The 26,929-nt window shown below is 45.7% G+C and overlaps 2 protein-coding genes across 6 annotated transcripts in view; one reads left to right on the forward strand and one right to left on the reverse strand.

Annotated features, from left to right (window-relative positions):
- The window catches only part of TKFC (triokinase and FMN cyclase), a 66,773-nt gene extending 45,736 nt beyond the window's left edge, over window positions 1-21,037 (reverse strand). Inside the window, exon 1 of one of the 4 annotated variants that reach the window (XM_073658005.1) lies at window positions 20,931-21,037. The gene's annotated coding sequence lies outside the window, so the exon portion shown is untranslated. Of the gene's footprint in view, window positions 1-10,347; window positions 10,439-20,767; window positions 20,894-20,930 lie in introns of those variants that run through there. The other 3 variants (XM_073658004.1, XM_073658009.1, XM_073658006.1) reach the window with 3 other exon arrangements.
- The window catches only part of DDB1 (damage specific DNA binding protein 1), a 35,331-nt gene continuing 29,319 nt past the window's right edge, over window positions 20,918-26,929 (forward strand). The window contains exons 1-4 of one of the 2 annotated variants that reach the window (XM_073658001.1): window positions 20,918-21,258; window positions 24,747-24,895; window positions 25,192-25,314; window positions 25,416-25,752. In XM_073658001.1, coding sequence (XP_073514102.1) covers window positions 21,198-21,258; window positions 24,747-24,895; window positions 25,192-25,314; window positions 25,416-25,752 — 670 coding nt within the window. In that variant the 5' untranslated portion in view covers window positions 20,918-21,197. The remainder of the gene's footprint in view (window positions 21,259-24,746; window positions 24,896-25,191; window positions 25,315-25,415; window positions 25,753-26,929) is intronic. The other variant, XM_073658002.1, reaches the window with a different exon arrangement.

The following is a 26,929-nucleotide window of genomic DNA, read 5'->3' on the forward strand; positions in this document are numbered from 1 at the left end:
TGCACGTTAATGACCGGGCCAATTTTTACAATTCTGACCACTGTCACTTTATGAGGTAATTACTCTGGAACGCTTCAAGGGATCCCCCTGATTCTGAGATTGTTTTTTCGTGACATATTGTACTTCATGATTGTGGAAAAATTTCTTCGATATCACTTGCGTTTATTTGTGAAAAAAATGGAAATTTGGCGAAAATTTTGAAAATTTTGCAATTTTCAAAATTTGAATTTTTAAGCCCTGAAATCAGAGCGATATGTCACACAAAAGAGTTAATAAATAACATTTCCCACATGTCTACTTTACATCAGCACAATTTTGGAACCAAATTTTTTTTTTGTTAGGGAGCTATAAGGGTTAAAAGTTGACCAGCGATTTCTCATTTTTCCAACAAAATTTACAAAACCATTTTTTTAGGGACCACATCACATTTGAAGTCACTTTGAGAGGTCTTTATGACAGAAAATACCCAAAAGTGACATCATTCTAAAAACTGCACCCCTCATGGTGCTCAAAACCACATTCAAGAACTTTATTAACCCTTCAGGTGCTTCACAGGAATTTTTTGAATGTGGAAGAAAAAAATGAACATTTAACTTTTTTCACAAAAATGTTACTTTAGACCCAATTTTTTTTATTTTCACAGGGGTAACAAGAAAAAATGGACCCCAAAATTTGTTGTGCAATTTCCCCTGGGCACGCAGATACCCAATATTTGGGGAAAAAATACTGTTTGGGCGCACGGCAGGGCTCGGAAGGGAAGGAGCGCCATTTGACTTTTTGATTGTAAAATTTGCTTGAATAATTAGCGGACGCCATGTTGTGTTTGGAGAGCCCATGTGTGCCCAAACTTTGGAGCTCCCCCACAAGTGACCCCATTTTGGAAACTAGACCCCCCAAGGCACCTTTCTAGATGCATAGTGAGCACTTGGAACCCCCAGGTGCTTCACAAATTGATTCGTAACAATGAAAAAGTGAAAAAAAAACCCACTTTTTCATTTTTATGAATCAATTTGTGAAGCACCTGAGGGTTCCAAGTGCTCACAATGCATCTAGATAGGTGCCTTGGGGGGTCTAGTTTCCAAAATGGGGTCACTTGTGGGGGAGCTCCAATGTTTGGGCACACAGCGGCTCTCCAAACGCAACATGGTGTCGCTAACAATTTGAGCCGATTTTCCGTTAAATTTGTTAGAGGACACCATGTTGCATTTAGAGAGTCCCTGTGTGCCCAAACATTGGAGCTCCCCCACAAGTGACCCCATTTTGGAAACTAGACCCCCCAAGGCACCTATCTAGATGCATAGTGAGCACTTGGAACCCCCAGGTGCTTCACAAATTGATTCGTAACAATGAAAAAGTGAAAAAAAAAACACTTTTTCATTTGTATGAATCAATTTGTGAAGCACCTGAGGGTTCCAAGTGCTCACTATGCATCTAGATAGGTGCCTTGGGTGGTCTAGTTTCCAAAATGGGGTCACTTGTGGGGGAGCTCCAATATTTGGGCACACAGCGGCTCTCTAAATGCAACATGGTGTCCGCTAACAAATTTAACGCAAAATCGGCTCAAATTGTTAGCGGACACCACATTGCGTTTGGAGAGCCCCTCTGTGCCCAAACTTTGGAGCTCCCCCACAAGTGACCCCATTTTGGAAACTAGACCCCGCAAGGCACCTTTCTAGATGCATAGTGAGCACTTGGAACCCCCAGGTGCTTCACAAATTGATTCGTAATAATGAAAAAGTGAAAAAAAAAAACACTTTTTCATTTTTATGAATCAATTTGTGAAGCACCTGGGGTTCCAAGTGCTCACTATGCATCTAGATAGGTGCCTTGGGGGGTCTAGTTTCCAAAATGGGGTCACTTGTGGGGGAGCTCCAAAGTTTGGGCACACAGGGACTCTCCAAATGCAACATGATATCCGCTAACAATTTGAGCCGACAATTTGTTAGCGGATATCATGTTGCATTTGGAGAGTCCCTGTGTGCCCAAACATTGGAGCTCCCCCACAAGTGACCCCATTTTGGAAACTAGACCCCCCAAGGCACCTATCTAGATTCATAGTGAGCACTTGGAACCCCAGGTGCTTCACAAATTGATTCATAAAAATGAAAAAGTGTTTTTTTTTTCACTTTTTCATTTTTACGAATCAATTTGTGAAGCACCTGGGGGTTCCTAGTGCTCACTATGCATCTAGAAAGGTGCCTTGGGGGGTCTAGTTTCCAAAATGGGGTCACTTGTGGGGGAGCTCCAAAGTTTGGGCACAGAGGGGCTCTCCAAACGCAATGTGGTGTCCGCTAACAATTTGAGCCGATTTTCCATTCAATTTGTTAGCGGATACCATGTTGCATTTAGAGAGTCCCTGTGTGCCCAAACATTGGAGCTCCCCAACAAGTGACCCCATTTTGGAAACTAGACCCCTCAAGGCACCTATCTAGATTCATAGTGAGCACTTGGAACCCCAGGTGCTTCACAAATTGATTCATAAAAATGAAAAAGTGTTTTATTTTCACTTTTTCATTTTTACGAATCAATTTGTGAAGCACCTGGGGGTTCTAAGTGCTCACTATGCATCTAGATAGGTGCCTTGGGGGGTCTAGTTTCCAAAATGGGGTCACTTGTGGGGGAGCTCCAATGTTTGGGCACACAGGGGCTCTCCAAACGCAACATGGCGTCCGCTAACAATTTGAGCCGATTTTCCATTCAATTTGTTAGCGGACACCATGTCGCGTTTGGAGAGCCCGTGATGTGCCTAAACAGTGGAGCTCCCCCACAAGTGTCCCCATTTTGGAAACTATACCCCTCAAGGATTTTATTAAGGTGTATAGTGAACATTTTGAACCCAGAGGTACGGCACATTATTTGTTTACATTAGGTCATCATATTGAATAAGTTGTCATTATTCTTGAGCGCAAGTGCTCGCTACTTGAGTTTGCATCGGGTACTCAGGTATGCACCATGTACAGCGTGTGCTCGAGTGACATGCTCGAGTCCCTGCTCCGCATGTTTCACGGTTATTAGACACCCAAAAAAAAACATGCGGGGATCGCTCGTGCATGGCAGGCAATCCCCGTAAAGTTTTTTGGCCGCGAAGCATATGGGGCAGAGACTTGAGCATGTCACTCAAATACCCACGATACTCAATGCATACCAGAGCACCCGATGCAAACTCAAGTAGCGAGCACTTGCTCTCAACACTAGTCGCCATATCGTCATCTTTTTTTCTTACTTTTGAAAAAAATCCCAACCCCAGCCCTAACCCTAGCACAACCCTAGCCCCAGCACAACCCTAGCCCCAGCACAACCCTAGCCCTAGCACAACCCTAGCCCCAAACCCAGCCCTAACCCTAGCCCAATCCTAACCCAAGAGTTTATTTTTGACGCCGTTCCTTGTGCGGTATAAGTGATTAGACGACTTTATTCTTCGGGTCGGTGTGATTATAGCAATGCCAGAATCATATGGGGTTTTTATGACTGACAGCTGTCACACACTATAAGACGCATTTTTTGTAAAATCTAGTTTTTGCATCGCCATATTTTGAGAGCTATAATTTTTCCAGATTTTGGCAGACAGTCATGTGACGGCTCGTTTTTTGCGGGATGACTTGACGTAGTTATTGGTGCCATTTTCAGGCACGTGACATTTTTTGATCGCTTTCTATTCCGATTTTTGGGAGGCAGAATAAACAAAAACCAACAATTCAGGTTTTTTTTTTTTTTTATTCTGTTCCGCGTGTGGTAAAATTGATGAGGCAGCTTTACTCTTCGGGTCAGTATGTTTACAGCGGTACCACATTTGTATCATTTTTCTATGTTTTGGCGCTTATACACAATAAAAGCTATTTTATAGAAAAAAATATTTTTTAGTATCGCTTTATTCTGAGAGCTATAACTTTTTTATTTTTCGGCTGATGGAGCTATATGGCGGCTTGTTTTTTGCGGGACGAGATGACGTTTTCAGCGGTATCATTTTTATTTATATGCGTCTTTTTGATCGCGTGTTATTCCACTTTTTGTTTGGCGGTATGGTGATAAAGCATTGTTTTTTGCTTGTTTTTTTTTTTTTTTTTTTTTACCGTGTTCACTGAAGGGGTTAACTTGTGGGACAGTTTTATAGGTCAGGTTGTTCCGGACGCGGCGATACCAAATATGTGTACTTTTATTGTTTTTTTTTTATTTTTTTTATAATAATATTTATTGATGGGTACATTATATTTTTATTTTTGGTGTATTATTTTTTTTATTTTTTTATAATATTTTTGCACATTTTTTTTTTTTTTTTTTTCCACTTTCACACAGTTTATCCACTTTATTACTTTGTCCCACTCTGGGACTTTCACTTTTTTTTTCTGATCGCCTGCATGGCACAGGAATGGAGCACCATCCCTATGCCATGAAGGCTGTCAGAAGTGCACAGTGTGAAGATTGCTTGGAGATGCACTGCGCATGTCCAAGCAATCTTCCTGCTCTCTGGTGACCCGGATGTTGTCATGACGACATCGGGTCGTCATGGCAACACCCGGGAAGCCTTTGCAGACTGCGCTGGAAGCCGGAAGAGGAGGTGAGTATCGCCGATCACCTCCCCTTGCCCCCGCAATGCCGCGATCGACTTCGATCGCAGCATCGCGGGGGTTAATGTGCTGGGAGCGGTGCGTGACCGCTCCCTGCACATAGTACCGGGTGTCAGCTGTGACAATCAGCTGACACCCGGCGGCGATCGCGCCCGCACAGCCTGTGTGCGCGCGCGATCGCGATGACGTACTAATACGGGTCTGGCTCTTAAGTCCCAGGGCACAGACGCATATTAGTACGTCAGATGTTATTAAGGGGTTAAAGACTCCATTTTAAAGGTGTGTATTTTAAGGAAATTATTCAGGGATTTCAGATTTATAATTGTCCTGAAACTTCCATCCGGTTTCGGAATCAAGAAGAGCGGGGAGTAGAAACCAAGACCCTTTTCAGCTTCCGGAACCTCAATCAGGACGTGCTTTCTTATTAGGGTTTGTACTTCCGAAACGAGGGCAGCCTGGCGTTCTGGGGAAGAACTGGAGGGAACAACCCTGAACCTTTTGTGAGGCAATGCTTTAAATTGAAACTTAAGACCATACTTAATCAGGCTCAAAATCCAATTACTATGAGAAATCTGTTCCCAAGCTGGGACAAAAAATGACAATCTCCCTCCCACCTGGGCTGATTGTGTATCCCCTGGCTTCTGCTCAATTTTTGGAGACGGACCAAAGAGTAGACCTCTACCTTTTCGACCTCTTTCATCAGACTTGTCTTGCTCCCTGAAATATCTCTTCCGGAAAAATTTCCTCTTCCGGAACGATCTCTTAAAGGAGGGTAGAGGAACTGATGGAAACCCCTTCTTAGGGTCCCCCGCTTTCTCCAATAAGTCGTCCATGGTCTGACCAAAGAGGTATTCCCCTTCACACGGGATTGTACACAGTCTGGACTTAAGCCCCCGTCTCACATAGCGATATCGCTAGCGATATCGCTGCTGAGTCACGGTTTTGGTGACTCACCAGCGATGTCGCTGTGTGTGACACTTTGCAACGATCAGGCCCCTGCTGTGAGGTCGCTGATCGTTGCAAAGTGTCCTGGACCATTTTTTGGTCGTTGGCCTCCCGCTGGCCAGCACACATCGCTGTGTGTGACCAGCGGGACCAACGATCTGGCTGGTAACTATGGTAAACATCGGGTTACTAGGGGCACGCGCGCACTTAGTAACCCGCTGTTTACCATGGATACCACTCTGCTACGGTGCACGGAGGCTCCCGCGCACCGTAGCAGAGTGGTATCCATGGTAAACAGCGGGTTACTAGGGGCACACGCGCACTTAGTAACCCGATGTTTACCATAGTTACCAGCCTGCTCCTGCTTGCAGCAGGCTGGTAACGGGAGCAGGACATCGTGGAACGATTCTTTCCACGATATCGCTGCTCCCCTGATCGCTGGTGAGCCTGCCTGTTTGACAGCTCACCAGCGATGTATTAGCGATGCAGCAACGATCCCTGACAGGTCGTATCGTTGTCGGGATCGCTGCTGCATCGCTTAGTGTGACGGGGCCCTTAGTCTGTAAATCCCCTGGCCAGCTTTTAATCCACAAGGCTCGCCTAGCCGCATTTGACAGTGCTGCTGACTTTGCTGCCAACCTCACCGAGTCCACAGATGCATCAGCAAAAAAAGCTGCCGCCCCCTGAACCAGTGGAAGGGAAGAAATAATGTCTTTCCTAGAAGTCCCATCCTTCAACTGACTGTCTAGCTGTTCAAGCCACACCATCAGGGCTCTGGACGTACAGGTAGCTGCTACTGTTGGTCTCAGTGCTCCCGCAGCTGTTTCCCATGCCCCTTTCAGGAAAGTATCAGCCCGTCTGTCTAGGGGGTCTCTCAATGCACCCATATCATCGAACGGGAGGGAAGTTCTTTTCGCTGCTTTAGTAACAGCAACATCCAGCTTGGGTGCTTTTAACCAGGAGGAACACATAGCATCCTCAAACGGATATTTCCTTTTAAAGGATGGAGGAACACTACCCTTCTTGTCAGGCTTTCTCCACTCCTTATCAATGAGGTCTTTCACCCTTGAATTTACTGGAAAGACCCTTCTCTTCTTTAGCCCCAGACCACCAAACATAACATCCTCAGCTGACTTCTCTACCCTCGAGTCCACTATCCCCATTGTAGATCGGACGGCTTTTACTAGGGCATCGACCTCCTTCAGGGGGAAGCACTGTCTGTCTGGCTCACTATCAGAGGAAGAGAAGGCGGAGGAGGAAGCGACCGATAGCTCAGAGTCTGAACCCGGCTGGGTTTCTTGAGGAATATGCCCAGACTCTGAACCTTGCAATGCTTTGCCTATTTCTTCCCTTATTAAAGTTCTTAGGCCTAGGGAAAAATCTGGGGTCTCCTCCGATATCATTTTGCTGATACAAAGCTGACACAACCTTTTGCTATAAGAATCAGGGAGTGGACAGCTACATAAGGCACACTCTCTGTGCTTGGACTTCGAGGAACATTTCTTGCTCTAAAAGAAAGTCATAGATAGAAAAAAGGAGGAAACATTAGTAGAACTTTCACGAAGATTCCACTCACCCCACAGAACCTTCGGTACCGTAGAAGCAGAAGAATCCAGCATGCATGGCGAGGAATCACGCCGCACCGGACCGTCCTTCCTGCTCTTAGTGGTAGCTCTTCTAGTTGCACGACCAGACCCTAGCCGGGAATGATGCTGCGCCACTAGTTGTGAGGGCTCCCCAGAGGGCTGCTCCTGCAGCAGATGTTGCCTAGGTGACAGCTCCTGTGAATCTTCCATAGCTTACAATGTAAGAATGGGCTGGGAAGCACCTCTGTATGTTACCAGACTCTTTATATACTGGCCATACCGGTACCATGTGTGGGTGTGTGTTTCCTTTTTTTTTTTTACCCAGGAGGGTGTTACCTGCTCCTTGGTCTTCCTCCCCAGGTCCAGGTGGGATCCAGGTGGGCTACTCGCCGCCAGGTCCTCAATCCCCCGGCGTTCAGCTGCTCGCGCCAAAAAATTCAAACGAGCCCCGCCCCTTCCGGTGACGTCACAGGGCTTCCTGCCCGGCGCACCGGAAGTCGCGTCAGAAGGTCGCGCCCGTCACGTGCGCCGCCGGCGCGACCTGGATCTCCTGCAAGCGGTAGCGAGGGGGGGGGGGAAGCCCGCTAGCGGCCCCACACCTGGCGGACATCTACCTCCCGTGAGGCGATGTCGCGCCTGCCGCAAGGCTCACGGAGGCGCCCCCATGAGCCCTGCCGTGGCGTCTCCAGAGGACCGGGACGGACCGGCTCCAACCACCTGCTGTGGCCCTCTCTGGGACAGGAGTCCATCTTCTGCAGGTAAGCCTGCAAGGTCCCCCATCATGGACAGGAAACCTAAACTGAGGCGGAAAGAGAGGGCCGCTCTTTTTAACCTGTAGGTTTCCTGTCCTTGATGGGCGGATCCTCTCTCTCACGTGGTGCTGTCATGGACGACCGAATAAAACTACATAGTAAAAAAAAACTACTTAGTACTGGACAAGCCCTTTAATGTCAGGAGCTGTGCACCACAATTGTTGACACATGGGATTGCACACCTATTTTTCAATAACTCACACCCCTCTTCAGTGAGGTCTTGCCCTCTTGTCAGAAAGGCACAGAATGTGTCTAAGGTCTCGTGCACACGACCGATGCTATCCGTGGTTCTGCAGCAACACGAGGCAGGCATGTCTCACTACAACAGCTTGTGTATACATATGGGTGTCGTATAAAATATGACAAAAATGGAAAGGGAATGTCACCCCTTGGCACTTATCTGACCTCTACTATGGGCATACAGGTGATAGAAATCTAAATCTATACCTACCTGTATGGCCCATATTAGAGGTCTGGTTGCAGTGAATTGAATTGCTTTTTATTCTTTCAGGTTTCTGATGCTTGCAGGCCCAGAAGAAATCCCTGTCTCCTGAGTGAATTACAATGCTTTCCCCATAGCCTCCATGTAACAGTGCCCCGTGAAGTGCAGTTTCGGCATCCAAATCTTGTGCATATCACCTGTCACACAAGGCGCACTTTTTGCTCCCGGCTATGTTGTGTACAGCAGTGATCTTGTGTGCAGGTGCTGGTGAGTCACTGTGACTTCCGCTCCAGTGACTTCTGGCGTGCGCAACACTAAGGTGTTCTCCCCACTTCCTCCCTGCATCGTCAGGAACCATATGCATAGCGAGGAAGTGGGGAGAACACCTTAGTGTTGCGCACGCCAGAGGTCACTGGATCAGAAGTCACAGTGACTCGCCGGCGCCTGCACACAAGATCACTGCTGTACAATGAGAATAGAAGGGAGGGAGAGGTATGCAGGCGCGGGATTTGCCCGTGGCACAGGGCACTGTGACGTGCAGAAGAGGAGGGAAACAGGATTTCTTACGGGCCCTGGGCCTGCAAGCATCAGAAACCTATCGGAATAAAAAGAAATTTCACAGCAACCTAACCTCTAATATAGGCCATACAGGTAAGTATAGATTTACATTTCTATCACCTGTATGCCCATATTAGAGGCCAGATAAGTGCCAGGGGGTAACAGATTCCCTTTAAAGTGCACCTGTCAGCAGGATGTGCTCAGTAAACCACATAAACTGTTAGGTGGGCGCTGTTACACTGAGTAAAATGATACCTTGGGTGATGAAATCCGTCCTGTGGTTCTTTTATAATCTTTACTTTCAATTCTGCAATAATGATATGAATGTTGCTCTGGTGCTCTCATTATGTATTCATGTATGCCTATCTCTGCCTTGTGACAGGTCACTGTGCTTTCAGTGACCTGCCTACTATTTTACATACTATGTAATTTGTGTCACAAAGTGAAATTTACATTTCCACCCAAAATGACTGAGGCGGCCATTGCATGTGCAGTAGCATCTCACGTTTGCCGAGAGATGCTACTGCGCACACCATTTGGCTTTTGGAAAAAGAGTGCGAGTGCAGCAATATGGCGCCGCGCATGCGCAATAGCACCTCTCAACAACCGAGAAATGCAACTGCGCAAGCGCGGACGGCCATATTGCTGCAGGAAATTTATTTTTCCTGTACCAAACTGGCGTCAGTACGTGCGCAGTAGCTAAGCGTTCACGCAGTAACTAGGTGCCAAGGCGCTTGGCTACTGTGCACATGCCAACGCCATTTTGCTACAGGAAAAATAAATTTGCCTGCAGCAAAATGGCCCCCGCGCAGTAGCATTTCTCGACTGCCGAGAGATGCTACTGTGCATGCGCGGCGCCATATTGCTGCACCCAGGGCTGTGGAGTCGGAGTCGTTGAGTCGGTATAAAATGGACCGACTCCTAAAATATATAATAAATTGGGTACAGTAGTTCAATACAGAATGTGCTGAATATTTTTTCATAGGAATTTGGGAAAGTTATGAAATGTCCTATAAATGGCTGTTCTATTCCAGATCTAAGGTTACATTCACACACAGCGTTTTTGCTGCATTTTTTGAGGATACGTTTTTCAGCTGCAAAAGCAGATCAGCTTTTTAAAAAACCGCATCACCTGAAAGGTTTTTGAGCTCATAGATAATGTTTTCAATAGCAAAAGCAGATTAGAAAAACACCGCACAAACTGACATGCTCATTCTTTGTGAGGATCCGTTTTTGAGCCCAAAAACGGATCCTCACAAAACGATGTGTCTGAATGTAATATCTTGAAACCCATTGACTTTGCTGGGATGCCCAGAGTCACTGCATTTTACTGCAAAAAACGGATCCGCAAAAACGCTGTGTGTGAATCATGGCGGTAGCCAGCGAGGGGCAGCTGCCCCCCCCCCTAGAAGCAGGGGCACGCACCTATCAAAACTCACTTGTATGCTGCAGTGCTCCCGTCCTGCACTGGCTCCAGACTGCAGGGAGCAATCTCCCCTCCTCTGTCCTGTCTTCTGCCGTCTTCACCAGAGAGAGGAGGGGGAGGGGTGCCTGCCCTGCACAGGATCCGATTCCTGGGCCCCGAGCTGGAGAAAGTGAAAGTACTGCTGCTCATCTCTGTCACAGGAAGGTAACTAATGCTAATATTGTAAGTGATTATTATGTGCTCTCTGTACAATGTGTGAACTATATGTGCGATATGTGGAATGTACTATTTGCTGTCTGTAGCTGTCATCTGTCTATCACACTCTATCTATCCCTCCATGTATTCATCTATCTATTCATCCCTCTATCTATCCCTCCATCTATCCGTTCATCTATCCTTTCATTTATCCTTCTATCTATCCATCCATCCATCCATCCTTTCATCTATCCCTCCATATGGCTATCTATCATCTATCTATCCATCCATCCATCCCTGTATCTATCTATCTCTCCATCCCTCTATTTACCTATCCATCCCTCCATCTATCACACTATCTATCCATCCCTCTATGACTTTATCTATCCATCCATATCTGTCTATCCATATCTTATCTGTACCAAAAAGAATGAAAGCCGGGTAGCACACAGACTAACACTCCTTTTATTTTTTTAGCTCCAGTCAGGTACACCTCATAGCTGCCCAAAAGGAGGCCCATGACAGGCATTGCTCGTCTTCAGTAACACATCAACATCAATTGATAGTAGGAATAAATAGACTGCATTCACCACATCTTCTTAAGGTGCAGGCTTTATTTTCAAGTGTAGGGGTGTGCAGTATGAGGTTCTGCAGCAGCTGAGGTGTGCAGTATGAGGTTCTGGCTCCCCCTGCTAGTTTTGATCCTGGCTACGCCCATGGTGTGAATGTAGCCTGAGGATCTAGGCTTTGTCTTAGCTAAGATAAGTCGGTGCTGCACTCCAGCACCAGTGAAGCTCCTCCTCTACAGACAAGGGTAAAAAGTAAACACACTCAGAAAGAAGGAAGGCCTGCACTCAGAAAGAAGGAAGGCCTGCACTCAGAAAGAAGGAAGGCCTGCACTCAGAAAGAAGGAAGGCCTGCACTCAGAAAGAAGGAAGGCCTGCACTCAGGAAGAAGGAAGGCCTGCACTCAGGAAGAAGGAAGGCCTGCACTCATCTCAGAAGAATTGCTAGAGTGAACAGGATAACAAGATTAAGATAATTACTTCTTAAAGCATATTTAAACTTTCAATAAACTGTGCATAAATCAGTATACTGTATGTTCTCTCTGTATGCTTGATGCTTGTTTGTTTTTCCTTTAAGCTCATATACTTTTGGGAAGCTAGCTTCTATACAATATACAGGGAAAATACAGCAACAGGATTGATGAGGACTTATATGAGGACTTGTATAGGTATAGAAGCCAAAGCATCAAGTTATTAGCTGTTATCAGTTTCTTTGTTCCTGGAGTATGATACACAACAAACTTGCTCCCTCCCTCCTCCCCTCTTTATAGACTGTGAAGCATTTAGTGAGCTGTACCCTAAGAAAAGCCTGAGATTGGAAATTCAAAGTAAAGCTATCTAATAACATATTTTACAAACTTTATATTTATCATCTGTACTATTGATTTATGCAAAGTTTGTTTTATTTCTATCTAAAATTATACATTGGGGAAAGTATGTATTTGATACACTGTCGATTCCCACCTACAAAGAATGGAGAGGTCTGACATTTTTAATCATAGGTACACTTGACCTGTGAGAAACAGAATCTACAGGAAATGTCTGACTTCTGTAATTGCAAACAATGGTTTCTGTACCAAATATTAAGTTATGTTTCTCTATTGTATCAAATACGTATATTATGCAATAAAATGCCTATTATTTAAATCATACAATGTGATTTTCTGGATTTTTTTTAGTCTGTCTCTCACAGGTGAAGTGTACAATTGCAGACCTCTCCATTCTTTGTAGGTGGGAAAACTTGCAAATTAGTCAGTGTATCAAATTCTTATTTTCCCCACTGTACATGGTTCCCTGTTCTTGCTGGAATTATAATATACAGTATAGACCAAACGTTTGGACACACCTTCTCATTTAAAGATTTTTCTGTATTTTCATGACTATGAAATTGTACATTCACACTGAAGGCATCAAAACTATGAATTAACACATGTGGAATTATATACTTAACAAAAAAGTGTGAAACAACTGAAAATATGTCTTGTATTCTAGGTTCTTCAAAGTAGCCACCTTTTGCTTTGATGACTGCTTTGCACACTCTTGGCATTCTCTTGATGAGCTTCAAGAGGTAGTCACCGGAAATGGTCTTCCAACAATCTTGAAGGAGTTCCCAGAGATGCTTAGCACTTGTTGGCCCTTTTGCCTTCACTCTGCGGTCCAGCTCACCCCAAACCATCTCGATTGGGTTCAGGTCTGGTGACTGTGGAGGCCAGGCATTCTGGAGTAGCACCCCATCACTCTCCCTCTTGGTCAAATAGCCCTTACACAGCCTGGAGGTGTGTTTGGAGTCATTGTCCTGTTGAAAAATAAATGATGGTCCAACTAAACGCAAACCGGATGGAATAGCATGCCGCTGCAAGATGCTGTGGTAGCCATGCTGGTTCAGTATGCCTTCAATTTTGAATAAATCTCCAACAGTGTCACCAGCAAAGCACCCCCACACCATCACACCTCCTCCTCCATGCTTCACGGTGGGAACCAGGCATGTAGAGTCCATCCGTTCACCTTTTCTGCATCGCACAAAGACACGGTGGTTGGAACCAAAGATCTCAAATTTGGACTCATCAGACCAAAGCACAGATTTCCACTGGTCTAATGTCCATTCCTTGTGTTCTTTAGCCCAAACAAGTCTCTTCTGCTTGTTGCCTGTCCTTAGCAGTGGTTTCCTAGCAACTATTTTACCATGAAGGCCTGCTGCACAAAATCTCCTCTTAACAGTTGTTGTAGAGATGTGTCTGCTGCTAGAACTATGTGTGGCATTGACCTGGTCTCTAATCTGAGCTGCTGTTAACCTGCGATTTCTGAGGCTGGTGACTCGGATAAACTTATCCTCAGAAGCAGAGGTGACTTTTGGTCTTCCTTTCCTGGGGCGGTCCTCATGTGAGTCAGTTTCTTTGTAGCGCTTGATGTTTTTTGCAACTGCACTTGGGGACACTTTCAAAGTTTTCCCAATTTTTTGCACTGACTGACCTTCATTTGTTAAAGTAATGATGGCCATTCATTTTTCTTTACTTAGAATTTGTATTATGGCAAGAAAAAAGCAGCTAACAGTCTATTCAGTAGGACTATCAGCTGTGTATCCACCAGACTTCTGCACAACACAACTGATGGTCCCAACCCCATTTATAAGGCAAGAAATCCCACTTATTAAACCTGACAGGGCACACCTGTGAAGTGAAAACCATTTCCGGTGACTACCACTTGAAGCTCATCAAGAGAATGCCAAGAGTGTGCAAAGCAGTCATCAAAGCAAAAGGTGGCTACTTTGAAGAACCTAGAATATAAGACATATTTTCAGTTGTTTCACACTTTTTTGTTAAGTATATAATTCCACATGTGTTAATTCATAGTTTTGATGCCTTCAGTGTGAATGTACAATTTTCATAGTCATGAAAATACATAAAAATCTTTAAATGAGGTGTGTCCAAACTTTTGGTCTGTACTGTACATAATTTGTCCTATAAAATAAAATAATTTTGAGAGTGAATTTATATTACAAAATGTGTAAGAAGCTCCCCATGAAGTCAGCTGTATTTGAGCATTTCACAGTGACTCAAGATGAAAAATATTTTGTGTGTCAATGTATGACAAGTGACCCAAAGGAAAACAAATGCTGTGATGCCAAAATCAGTGCATACTCAGGCAGTGATAAAAATGCTCCTACAAGAGCTTCCAATCTAAAAAGACATTTACAACGTTTCCACCCAGAAGTTTTCAAAGCTGTGACTGGGAAAGATAGCAGCACCAAGAAACCCGCACCCAGCACCAAGAAACTCGCGCCCAGCACCAAGAAACCCGCGCCCAGCACCAAGAAACTCGCGCCCAGCACCAAGAAACCCCGCGCCCAGCACCAAGAAACCCCGCGCCCAGCACCAAGAAACCCCGCGCCCAGCACCAAGAAACCCCGCGCCCAGCACCAAGAAACCCCGCGCCCAGCACCAAGAAACCCCGCGCCCAGCACCAAGAAACCCCGCGCCCAGCACCAAGAAACCCCGCGCCCAGCACCAAGAAACCCCGCGCCCAGCACCAAGAAACCCCGCGCCCAGCACCAAGAAACCCCGCGCCCAGCACCAAGAAACCCCGCGCCCAGCACTTCCTGCCAGGCAGAGGAGGAGGAAAGAGCATCTCAAACATCATTAACAAGATATTTTGTAAGTGACAAAGTTACTGTAACAATGACAGCAGATATGTTTAAAAGACAGCTCATACAGCTTGTTGTGGAGGACGGTGTACCAGTATCATTATTTGCACGACCAGCTTTTACAGCTCTTAATGGAGAAATGGCCGGCAAACTTGGTGTTTCTCTGGAAAGAGAAAGTATTAGAAAAGCAGTGACTTAAGAAGCCCTTAAACAAAAGGAAGATCTTATAAAGACTCTCAAAAGACGCTTCATGTTTCTTAAAATGGAAGCCTGCATACGTCACAGAGTGAACTATTTTTCCATCAATGTTCGATATGTTTGTGATAAAGAAATTGTTACCAAGACACTGGCAGTAAAAGATCCTAAAGCTCATCACAGCAGCCAGTTTCTCCAGGCCTCAGTGGAAAAAGTTCTGCAAGATTACAAACTCAAAAAAGAACAGGTTCTTGCTATTGTAACGGACAAGGCTTCAAACATGATAAGTACAATTACTGATGAATGAGAGGAATGAACAACAGCTAGAAGAAAATGTAGGATTCAGTATGTTTGAGATGGAAGGCCACAGTGCTGTTCATGTAACTGAGGAACAAACAGATATTACAACAGAAGAACAGCAAAATTATACTTTAGAAATAGATGATCTTGTTGAAGCTGCTTCACACCTCTTTCCTATTCATCACATGCGCTGTGTTGTGCACACGCTGCAGCTGGCAATAAGAGATAGTCTGCAAGAGGGACATGCTGGAAATCTGATTGGAAAAGTGAGGAAATTGGTTATTGCCGCCAGAACCCCTAAAATTGATTCCATCTTGAAGAGACGTGCTGGGAAAGGGGCAATTGTCGATCAAGCCACTCGGCGGGGCAGCACTTATTTAATGATTGAGCGATTGCTTGCACTAAAACCGTTTCTTCTAGATATGGCGAACCCTCAGGTAACCCTAAATGAAGGTCAATGGACACAGGTGGCTGAATTGAAGTAATTGCTTAACCCCTTTACAGCCCATGACGTATTAATACGCGTCAGTGCCCTGGGCTTTAAGAGCCTGACCCGTATTAGTACGTCATCGCGATCGCGCCCGCACACAGGCTGTGCGGGCGCGATCGCCGCCGGGTGTCAGCTGATTGTCACAGCTGACACCCGGTACTATGTGCAGGGAGCGGTCCCGCACCACTCCCGGCACATTAACCCCCGCAATCGAAGTCGATCGCAGCATTGCGGTGGCAAGGGGAGGTGATCGGTATACTCACCTACTCTTCCGGCCTCCAGCGCTGTCTGCCGCGGCTACCCGGGTGTTGCCATGACGACCCGATGTCGTCATGACAACATCCGGGTCACCAGGCAGCAGGAACATTGTTTGGTCATGCGCAGTGCACGACCACACAATGTTCTCACTGTGCAGCGCTGACTATCTGCATAGCACAGGGATGGTGCTCCATCCCTATGCTGTGCAGGCGATCAGAATAAAAAAAGTTAAAGTCCCAGAGTGGGACAAAGTAAAAAAGTGTAAAAACTCTCAGAAAGTGAAAAAAAAAAAAAAAAAAAAAAAAAATTTAAAAAAAAAATAAAAAAAAGAATCCACCAAAAATAAAAATATAATGTACCCATCAATAAATATTATTATGAAAAAAAAAAACAAAAAAAACAATAAAAGTGCACATATTTGGTATCGCCGCGTCCGGAACGACCTGACCTATAAAACTGTCCCACTAGTTAACCCCTTCAGTGAACACGGTAAAAAATAAAAATAAAAAACAATGCTTTATCATCATACTGCCAAACAAAAAATGGAATAACACGCGATCAAAAAGACGAATATAAATAAAAATGGTACCGCTGAAAACGTCATTTCGTCCCGCAAAAAACAAGCCGCCATACAGCTCCATCATCCGAAAAATCAAAAACTTATAGCTCTCAGAATAAAGCAATGCAAAAAAATATTTTTTTCTATAAAATAGCTTTTATTGTGTAAAAGCGCCAAAACATAGAAAAACAATATAAATGTGGTACCGCTGTAAACGTACTGACCCAAAGAATAAAGCTGCCTTATCAATTTTACCACACGCGGAACAGAATAAAAAAAAAAAAAAAAAAAAAACAATTCCTGAATTGGTGGTTTTTGTTTATTCTACCTCCCAAAAATCGGAATAGAAAGCGATCAAAAAATGTCACGTGCCTGAAAATGGCACCAATAAAAATGTCAACTCATCCCGCAAAAAACAAGCCATCACATGACTCTGTCGGCCAAAATATGGAAAAATTATAGCTCTCAAAATATGGCGATGCAAAAACTAGATTTTACAAAAAATGCGTCTTTTAGTGTGTGACAGCTGTCAATCATAAAAACCCCATATGATTCTGGTATCACTGTAATCGCACCGACCCGAAGAATAAAGTCGTCTAATCACTTATACCACACGAGGAACGGCGTAAAAACTAAACTCTCGGGTTAGGGTTGGGATTTTTTTCAAATGTAAGAAAAAAAGATGACGATATGGTGACTAGTGTTGAGCGCAAGTGCTCGCTACTTGAGTTTGCATCGGGTGTTCTGGTATGCATTGAGTATCGTGGGTATTTGAGTGACATGCTCGAGTCTCCGCCCCATATGCTTCGCGGCCAAAAAAAACTTTGCGGGGATTGCCTGCCATGCACGAGCGATCCTTGCGTGTTTTTTTTTGGGTGTCTAATAACCGTGAAACATGCAGGGCAGGGACTCGAGCATGTCACTCGAGCACACGCAGTACATGGTGCATACCTGAGTACCCGATGCAAACTCAAGTAGCGAGCACTTGCGCTCAAGACTAATGACAACTTATTCAATATGATGACCTAATGTTATCAAATTCTTTGTTGTACCTCTGGGTTCAAAATGTTCACTATACCCCTTGATAAAATCCTTGAGGGGTCTAGTTTCCAAAATGGGGTCACTTGTGGGGGGTTTCCACTGTTTAGGCACACAGGGGCTCTCCAAACGCGACATGGTGTCCGCTAACAAATTGAATGGAAAAATCGGCTCAAATTGTTAGCGGACACCATGCTGCGTTTGGAGAGCCCCTGTGTGCCTAAACATTGGAGCTCCCCCACAAGTGACCCCAATTTGGAAATTAGACCCCCCAAGGCACCTATCTAGATGCATAGTGAGCACTTGGAACCCCCAGGTGCTTCACAAATTGATTCGTAAAAATGAAAAACCTGGAAAAAAAAAATACTTTTTCATTTTTACGGATTAATTTGTGAAGCACCTGGGGATTCAAAATGCTCACCACCCATCTAGATAAGTTCCCAGGGGGGTCTAGTTTCCAAAATGGGGTCACTTGTGGGGGGTTTCCACTATTTAGGCACATCAGGGGCTCTCCAAACGCAACATGGCGTCCGCTAATTATTCAAGCAAATTTTACAATCGAAAATTCAAATGGCGCTCCTTCCTTTCCGAGCCCTGCCGTGCGCCCAAATAGTGGTTTTTCCCCACATATGGGGTATCTGCGTGCCCAGGGGAAATTGCACAACAAATTTTGGGGTCCATTTTTTCCTGTTACCCCTGCAAAAATAAAAAAAAATTGGGTCTAAAGTAAAATTTTTGTGAAAAAAGTTAAATGTTAATTTTTTTCTTCCACATTCCAAAAATTCCTGTGATGCACCTGAAGGGTTAATAAAGTTCTTGAATGTGGTTTTGAGCACCTTGAGGGGTGCAGTTTTTAGAATGGTGTCACTTTTGGGTATTTTCTGTCATAAAGACCCCTCAAAGTGACTTCAAGTGTGATGTGGTCCCTAGAAAAATGGTTTTGTAAATTTTGTTGGAAAAATGAGAAATCGCTGGTCAACTTTTAACCCTTATAGCTCCATAACAAAAAAAAATTTTGGTTCCAAAATTGTGCTGATGTAAAGTAGACATGTGGGAAATGTTATTTATTAACTATTTTGTGTGACATATCTCTCTGATTTAAGGGCATAAAAATTCAAATTTTGAAAATTGCAAAATTTTCTAAATTTTCACCAAATTTCCGTTTTTTTCACAAATAAACGCAAGTGATATCGAAGAAATTTTACCACAATCATGAAGTACAATATGTCACGAAAAAACAATCTCAGAATCAGGGGGATCCGTTGAAGCGTTCCAGAGTAATTACCTCATAAAGTGACAGTGGTCAGAATTGTAAAAATTGGCCTGGTCATTAACGTGCAAACCACCTTGGGGTGTAAAGGGGTTAATCACCCATTTACCGTGACTAAAAAATTACAAGCTGAGGATTTAACTCCTGGCATTTTCATAAGGGAGTGGAAGAACTTGCTATTTTGCCTGTCCCAAAGAGGAGGTTTAATCGCAGATGGCATTTCTGTTTCAATGAAACAGAGAGAGACTCAGCTATTGGAAAATAACATTTTTCTGGCAGCTGTTTATGTGGACCCAAGTCATCGTATACTGCTTGATGATCAACAGCTTACTAAAGGAAAAGAAGCTCTGACTGAGGTAGCAGTTAGGATGAGTGGCCTACAGGAGGACTGCCAGGCGCAAGAGGACTTGGGTCCTGACAGTGCTACTGCTGCCATATCTTCATCCTCATCAGATGAGGAGTTTGACTTTGACAAGTATTTGGATGACATGGAGCAGGCAAAGCGTTGCCACAAGGAAAAAGATTTCACTCCGTCTCCTATAGCAAGCAGATTGACCATATTTCAGCAAAATGTTTCACTTGCTCTCAAAGAAATAGAAAAATTCAACCGTTCATCAAAACTGACTGTGCACGAGGCAATTCCTTTATACCCGGAAATTGTTAGAGATGTTGCCCATGTGGTTACTGCTTTGCCACCTACCCAAGTTAGTGTAGAGAGCTTGTTCTCTAGCCTTAAAATTATTAGGTCAGGTCATCATCTATGAAGGAGGATCTGATGGAGGCAATTCTATTTCTTAGAACAAATTCATAGACTGCAGAAATGTTATTTAGTATGTTTTTGTTGAAAACTGTTTTTTTGCCACTTACATAGTTTATTACATAATCGATATTACATAGTGTATTACATATTTACAATTTATTAGTTTTTTGTGTTCTAAAGTTGTATTCCAATAAATATATATTATGTTCTATCTAAATATCTTGATTATTGTATCACAAAAATGATTAAATGTCTGATGTTCACGTTGTACTACAATAAATTTTTCACTTAAATATAAGCAATATATGTGGGAGTCGTGGAGTCGGTGTAAGGGAAATTGAGGAGTCGGACTCGCAGGTTTGGCTTACCGACTCCACAGCCCCGGCTGCACCCAAATTCTCTTTCCAAAAGGAATGCGCATTTCTACATGTCTGGCCGCCTGTGCAGTGAGGGTGCGTAGTTTGCAGCTTCACTGTGCATGCGAGGAACATGTAGAAATGCGCATGTGCCCCACAGTAATAGCACTTGCCAGGAGCAGTATTCAAATACGTGGGCAGCGCCAGCAGTGAGTGAACGCGGCGCCTGCCCCTGACTGAATACCAGGATCACACCCCTATGAGTGAATACAGCAGGTAGGACAAAGTGTATATAATGTTATAGAATCATTATACTACCACCGATTTTAATGAAAAAAGCTTCTTCGCGGTGCACATTGCATCACTAACAACATTGTGGGGGCAGTGTAGATAATAGATCGGACAAGACAGGTTCCCTTTAAATATCAAACAGAGAGGGTCCCCCCCCCAGCTCGTGACATGTTGACAGCACGTAGCACCGATGCAGCCAATCACTGAGCTCAGAGGCTGTAGCTGTCATGAGCTGCTAAGCTTGCTGATTGGCTGCAGCGGTCATGTGCGCTGTCACTGTTATGTTACCACTACAAGCTAAGCACCCTGACCTGAGCAGCAGTGGGGCGCAGGGAGGGCGAGCACCTGCTGTACTAGTGATTTTAGGCCTATATTATAGATTCAGGTTATAACAGCATTTGGGGGCCACTTTCCTTACAGCTGGAAACCCCTGTAACTCCATATCTGCTGCTCTCTCATCCTGGAGGGTTCTCTCCAGTCACAGCCTTGGTCTCCATAGACACACACTGCATGTACCTTCCTGCACACAGCAGCCACATCCAGGCCGTGCTCACACGCAGCCGCTGCCGCTGCTGTGGGGTCGCTCTGTCCCTCTCCGCTCTATCACCCTGCAGCGCCGCTCTGGCCCGGAGTCCTCCCAGCTCTATGGTAGACGCTGGTACAGCGCGGCTCTCCTCACCACAGAAGCGCAGCTCCCCCGGGCCGGTCATTATATGTCCCGGGTAAACGCGCTGCCCTCTGTGCGGTTTCCTCTGTCTGGCATCCCTTTCTATGTGTATAGGAGACAGTCTGGCCAACAACTTGCTCTCTATGGTGTAGCAGAGCCGCCTGTCCCATCTCTATCGTTTACTCTTTCCGGTTCCGGTGGTCGGAGGCCTGTTGCAGTCTGTTTTCGCGCCTGTCGCTACGTGAATTGCAGCGACAGGAGCTCAGCCCCGTAGGCAACATGTCTTACAACTACGTGGTGACTGCGCAGAAGCCCACTGCGGTGAACGCCTGTGTGACAGGTCAGTGCCGGGATCAGAGCCCGAGTATGTGCAGCTACTAATGCAGGGAGCAGTGCGGCCGGGATCAGAGCCCTAGGATGTGCAGCTACTAATGCAGGGAGCAGTGCGGCCGGGATCAGAGCCCTAGGATGTGCAGCTACTAATGCAGGGAGCAGTGCAGCCGGGATCAGAGCCCTAGGATGTGCAGCTACTAATGCAGGGAGCAGTGCAGCCGGGATCAGAGCCCTAGGATGTGCAGCTACTAATGCAGGGAGCAGTGCGGCCGGGATCAGAGCCCGAGTATGTGCAGCTACTAATGCAGGGAGCAGTGCAGCCGGGATCAGAGCCCTAGGATGTGCAGCTACTAATGCAGGGAGCAGTGCGGCTGGGATCAGAGCCCGAGTATGTGCAGCTACTAATGCAGGGAGCAATGCGGCCGGGATCAGAGCCCGAGTATGTGCAGCTACTAATGCAGGGAGCAGTGCGGCTGGGATCAGAGCCCTAGGATGTGCAGCTACTAATGCAGGGAGCAGTGCAGCCGGGATCAGAGCCCTAGGATGTGCAGCTACTAATGCAGGGAGCAGTGCGGCCGGGATCAGAGCCCGAGGATGTGCAGCTACTAATGCAGGGAGCAGTGCAGCCGGGATCAGAGCCCTAGGATGTGCAGCTACTAATGCAGGGAGCAGTGCAGCCGGGATCAGAGCCCTAGGATGTGCAGCTACTAATGCAGGGAGCAGTGCGGCCGGGATCAGAGCCCGAGTATGTGCAGCTACTAATGCAGGGAGCAGTGCAGCCGGGATCAGAGCCCTAGGATGTGCAGCTACTAATGCAGGGAGCAGTGCGGCTGGGATCAGAGCCCGAGTATGTGCAGCTACTAATGCAGGGAGCAATGCGGCCGGGATCAGAGCCCGAGTATGTGCAGCTACTAATGCAGGGAGCAATGCGGCCGGGATCAGAGCCCGAGTATGTGCAGCTACTAATGCAGGGAGCAATGCGGCCGGGATCAGAGCCCGAGTATGTGCAGCTACTAATGCAGGGAGCAGTGCGGCCGGGATCAGAGCCTGAGGATGTGCAGCTACTAATGCAGGGAGCAGTGCGGCCGGGATCAGAGCCCTAGGATGTGCAGCTACTAATGCAGGGAGCAGTGCAGCCGGGATCAGAGCCCTAGGATGTGCAGCTACTAATGCAGGGAGCAGTGCGGCCGGGATCAGAGCCCGAGGATGTGCAGCTACTAATGCAGGCAGCAGTGCGGCCGGGATCAGAGCCCTAGTATGTGCAGTTACTAATGCAGGGAGCAGTGCGGCTGGGATCAAAGCCCGAGTATGTGCAGCTACTAATGCAGGGAGCAGTGCGGCCGGGATCAGAGCCCGAGTATGTGCAGCTACTAATGCAGGGAGCAATGCGGCCGGGGTCAGAGCCCGAGTATGTGCAGCTACTAATGCAGGCAGTGGTGCGGCTGGGATCAGAACCCGAGTATGTGCAGCTACTAATGCAGGGAGCAGTGCGGCCGGGATCAGAGCCCGAGTATGTGCAGCTACTAATGCAGGCATCAGTGCGGCCGGGATCAGAGCCCGAGTATGTGCAGCTACTAATGCAGGGAGCAGTGCGGCCGGGATCAGAGCCCGAGTATGTGCAGCTACTAATGCAGGCAGCAGTGCGGCTGGGATCAGAGCCCGAGTATGTGCAGCTACTAATGCAGGCAGCAGTGCGGCCGGGATTAGAGCCCGAGTATGTGCAGCTACTAATGCAGGCAGCAGTGCGGCCGGGATCAGAGCCCTAGTATGTGCAAGCTACTAATGCAGGCAGCGGTGCGGCCGGGATCAGAGCCCGAGTATGTGCAGCTACTAATGCCGGGAGCAATGTGGCCGGGATCAGAGCAGGGGATATGTGCAGGCGGCAGGGATCAGTGCAGGGGATATGTGCAGACAGCTGTGTGGCCGGGATCAGAGCCCAGGATATGTGCAGCTACTAATGCAGGGAGCAGTGCGGCCGGGATCAGAGCCCAGGATATGTGCAGGCAGCAGTGCGGCAGGGATCAGAGCAGGGGATATGTGCAGACAGCAGTGTGGCCGGGATCAGAGCAGGGGATATGTGCAGACAGCAGTGTGGCCGGGATCAGAGCAGGGGATATGTGCAGGCAGCAGTGCGGCAGGGATCAGAGCAGGGGATATGTGCAGACAGCAGTGTGGCCGGGATCAGAGCAGGGGATATGTGCAGACAGCAGTGTGGCCGGGATCAGAGCAGGGGATATGTGCAGACAGCAGTGCGGCAGGGATCAGAGCAGTGGATATGTGCAGGCAGCAGTGCGGCAGGGATCAGAGCAGGGGATATGTGCAGACAGCAGTGTGGCCGGGATCAGAGCCCAGGATATGTGCAGCTACTAATGCAGGGAGCCGTGCAGCCGGGATCAGAGCACTAGGAAATCCAACGATTAAAATTTGACAGTTTTTTTTTTTAAATTGCTATTACACTTTAAAAGTGTTTTTCAGTTCTAAGATAATACTTTAAGTCAACGCAATATGGATTCAAATAACAGAGTTGTACCCAGTCCTCTAAAATACCGGTGCCAAATGCTGCCTGTTCCCCTTCATGATGATTTGACGCCTTTATTGTATAACCCCAGACGACGGGCCCTGGACGCAGCTTTGATGTCAGCCGAGATGATGTGTCAAATCAAAGAAAAGAAACACCGACCACCTTATTGCATTCTCTCACATGCATTCAGTCGATTTACTAGTGTAGTGTTCATGTTGTGGAAAAAAAAACAACTTGTGTTTGCGTTGTGGTTAATTTAGTCATGTATTTCCAGAAGGAAAAAGAGGGGAATGTGATGATGATGATGATGATGGCTTTTAAAGGTTATTTCATAGGGAATACAAGCAGGGCTGTGGAGTTGGTAAGCCAAACCTCGGACTCCTCAATTTCCATGACACGGACTCCGACTCCCTCATACACGGCTCATGTTTAAGTAATAAATTTACTGTAGTACAGATTCATCTCAGATGAAAGTCTAGACCCTTAGATCAGGAATAGGTCAGACATTTATAGGACATTTCATAACTTTCCCAAATTCTTATGAAATAAATATTCCTCACAAATTGCATTGAATGACTGTACCCAATTTATTATATATTTTAGGAGTCGGAGTTGGTCCATTTATACCGGCTCCGACTCCACAGCCCTGAATACAAGTATTTCCAGGCAGGCAGGGGAGGATGTGCACAAGAGCTGCAGGGTCAGTGTTTCATCCTGAAGCACTGGCTGCTCATTTGCATACAATTTTAATGATGGATTTCTCAGAAACAACAAAACGGATTTCTACAATCAAGGTAAAGATTTGCATGAAAGCGCCTGTATATACATGCAAATTAGATTAAGGTGTAAAATCCTCATGAGGGGTTACCTTTAATGGCTAATATTAACCAAATTTTGGATTCTCTTATATACAGATATATTTTGAACAGTTACAGCTGAATAAATTCCTTTCTAAATTCTCCTTTTTATTACAGGACACTTCACATCTGAAGATGACTTGAATCTTCTGATAGCCAAGAACACACGTCTGGAGATCTATGTTGTGACTCCGGAGGGGCTGCGTCCTGTAAAGGAGGTCGGGATGTATGGCAAGATCGCAGTAATGGAGCTCTTCAGACCCAAGGTGACTGCGCTGATCGCTGTTTGTGAGCTGGTAGTTATTGATTATGGATGTGTAAAGCGGATATCTGGGCTTCATAAAACCCTAACTGTCCATGTAACCGCGTTAAAGAAGTAGTTCTACTATATATTTTTTATTCTTTAGTCCCCTTACGGGAGTTAATTCTGCAATCATCTGATTGCATACACTACATGCAGCAGCTGCAGGCTCTGCACCCCTTCTTTACACTGATTATCACATCCTCTAGATGAAAGTGATGAATACATTGATGGGTAATAAATGTCCTTCCTTCTGTCCAGGGTGAGAGTAAAGACCTGCTTTTTGTACTGACTGCTAAATACAATGCCTGCATCTTGGAATATAAGCAGACAGGAGACAGCATTGATATCATCACCCGCGCACATGGCAATGTCCAGGTACAGGTGACTGCAGCCAACCCTCTCTTCCAACTATTATTTAATTAAAATGGTATTTTGAGACATTTCCGCTAACTTTATTCCAAAATTCGTCTCTCCCCGATCAGGATCGCATCGGACGACCTTCTGAAACTGGAATCATCGGGATTATCGATCCAGACTGTCGCATGATCGGATTGCGCCTTTATGATGGTTTATTCAAAGTAATCCCCCTTGAGAGAGACAATAAAGAGCTGAAAGCTTTCAACATCCGATTGGAGGAGCTGCATGTCATTGATGTCAAGTTCCTGTACAGCTGTCAAGCCCCCACTATTTGCTTTGTGTACCAAGATCCTCAGGGCCGACATGTAAAGACTTACGAGGTCTCCCTCAGGGAAAAGGAGTTCAGCAAAGGTCCATGGAAGCAGGAAAATGTGGAGGCTGAGGCGTCTATGGTGATAGCAGGTACCTGTAGAAGTATAGTATGAAATCACACATGGCGGGCAGAGAAGAGTGTGGCTTATAAATCTGGTACAACATGCATCACCGTTATCATTCATACTGGCTGAAATTCCAGCCCTTTTTCTACACCAGGATCTGTGTTGAGCAGAGGTGTGATATTTTTCTTCACCTGCTGTACTTTAGATAACGTAGATAGCAACCGAGCTGCGTTTCTGACTTTTTGGCAATTTTGTAAAAACATTGCATTTAATGAATCTGTTTAAAACATGGCCAAGTAGTGAATGAACTATGCCCACTTTTCTCTCCAATGTAAAGTGCATACACTCCTGCACTGACATCGGGTGTGCAGAGGCAACATGACAGTCAATAAGGCCCATATCATGCATAGGTCCTAGTCTAATAATTAGGCCGGGGTCACATTAGCGTATAGCACGCATTGCGAGAGCTTCAGATGTGATATGCTAATGACACTCTGCTCAAACTTTGCTGCGAGCGGGAGCCAAGTTTCAGTGCTCCATGCTTTTGTCCTCTTACGTGAGAGAATCGCAGCGCAGGAGACAGAGGAAGTAATTTCTCCATCTCTTCCATCGCCAGCATCCGCAGTAATCGGACTGCACTTGGATGACATCAGAGTGCAGTCCGATGTTTCGCACACACCCATAGACTTGTATGAGTGCATGCGATCCGATTATCTATTGCAATCGCAGCATGCTGTGATTATTTTCTCATGTCGAATCAGCATGAGAAAATAATCGCAGATCTGAGCTGCCCCACAGAATAATGCTATGTTCACACATTGCGTTTTTGATGCGTTTTTACCTGCAAGTAAAACTTGCTCTCTTGGCAGTAAAGAAGCAACGTCAAAAAAAGCAGGTTTTGCTGAGCTTTTGCCGTGTTTTTGTCAGGGTACATTTGTCTCTTGTGCATGCTGATAAAGTTAAGTGCATAAAAAAATGTAACCTGATTCAAGTTCATCAGGTTTTGGCACCAAAGACTCAGCAATACCTGATACCTGCCTTTTTGCACTACTTTCTATGGATGAAAAACCCAGAAAAAATGCTTAAAGAAGTGACCTGCTGCATTTTGCAAAATTCAGCTTTTTGACAAAACAGTCAGAAAAAAAAAATGTGTGTGCATGAGATTTCTGAAATCTTTGCTGGTTCTGTAAAAACGCAGCTGA

This window comes from Phyllobates terribilis, unplaced genomic scaffold (assembly GCF_046119375.1).
Source record: "Phyllobates terribilis strain yellow unplaced genomic scaffold, ASM4611937v1 Scaffold_13__5_contigs__length_258822181, whole genome shotgun sequence".
In the NCBI taxonomy this organism is placed as follows: domain Eukaryota; kingdom Metazoa; phylum Chordata; class Amphibia; order Anura; family Dendrobatidae; genus Phyllobates; species Phyllobates terribilis.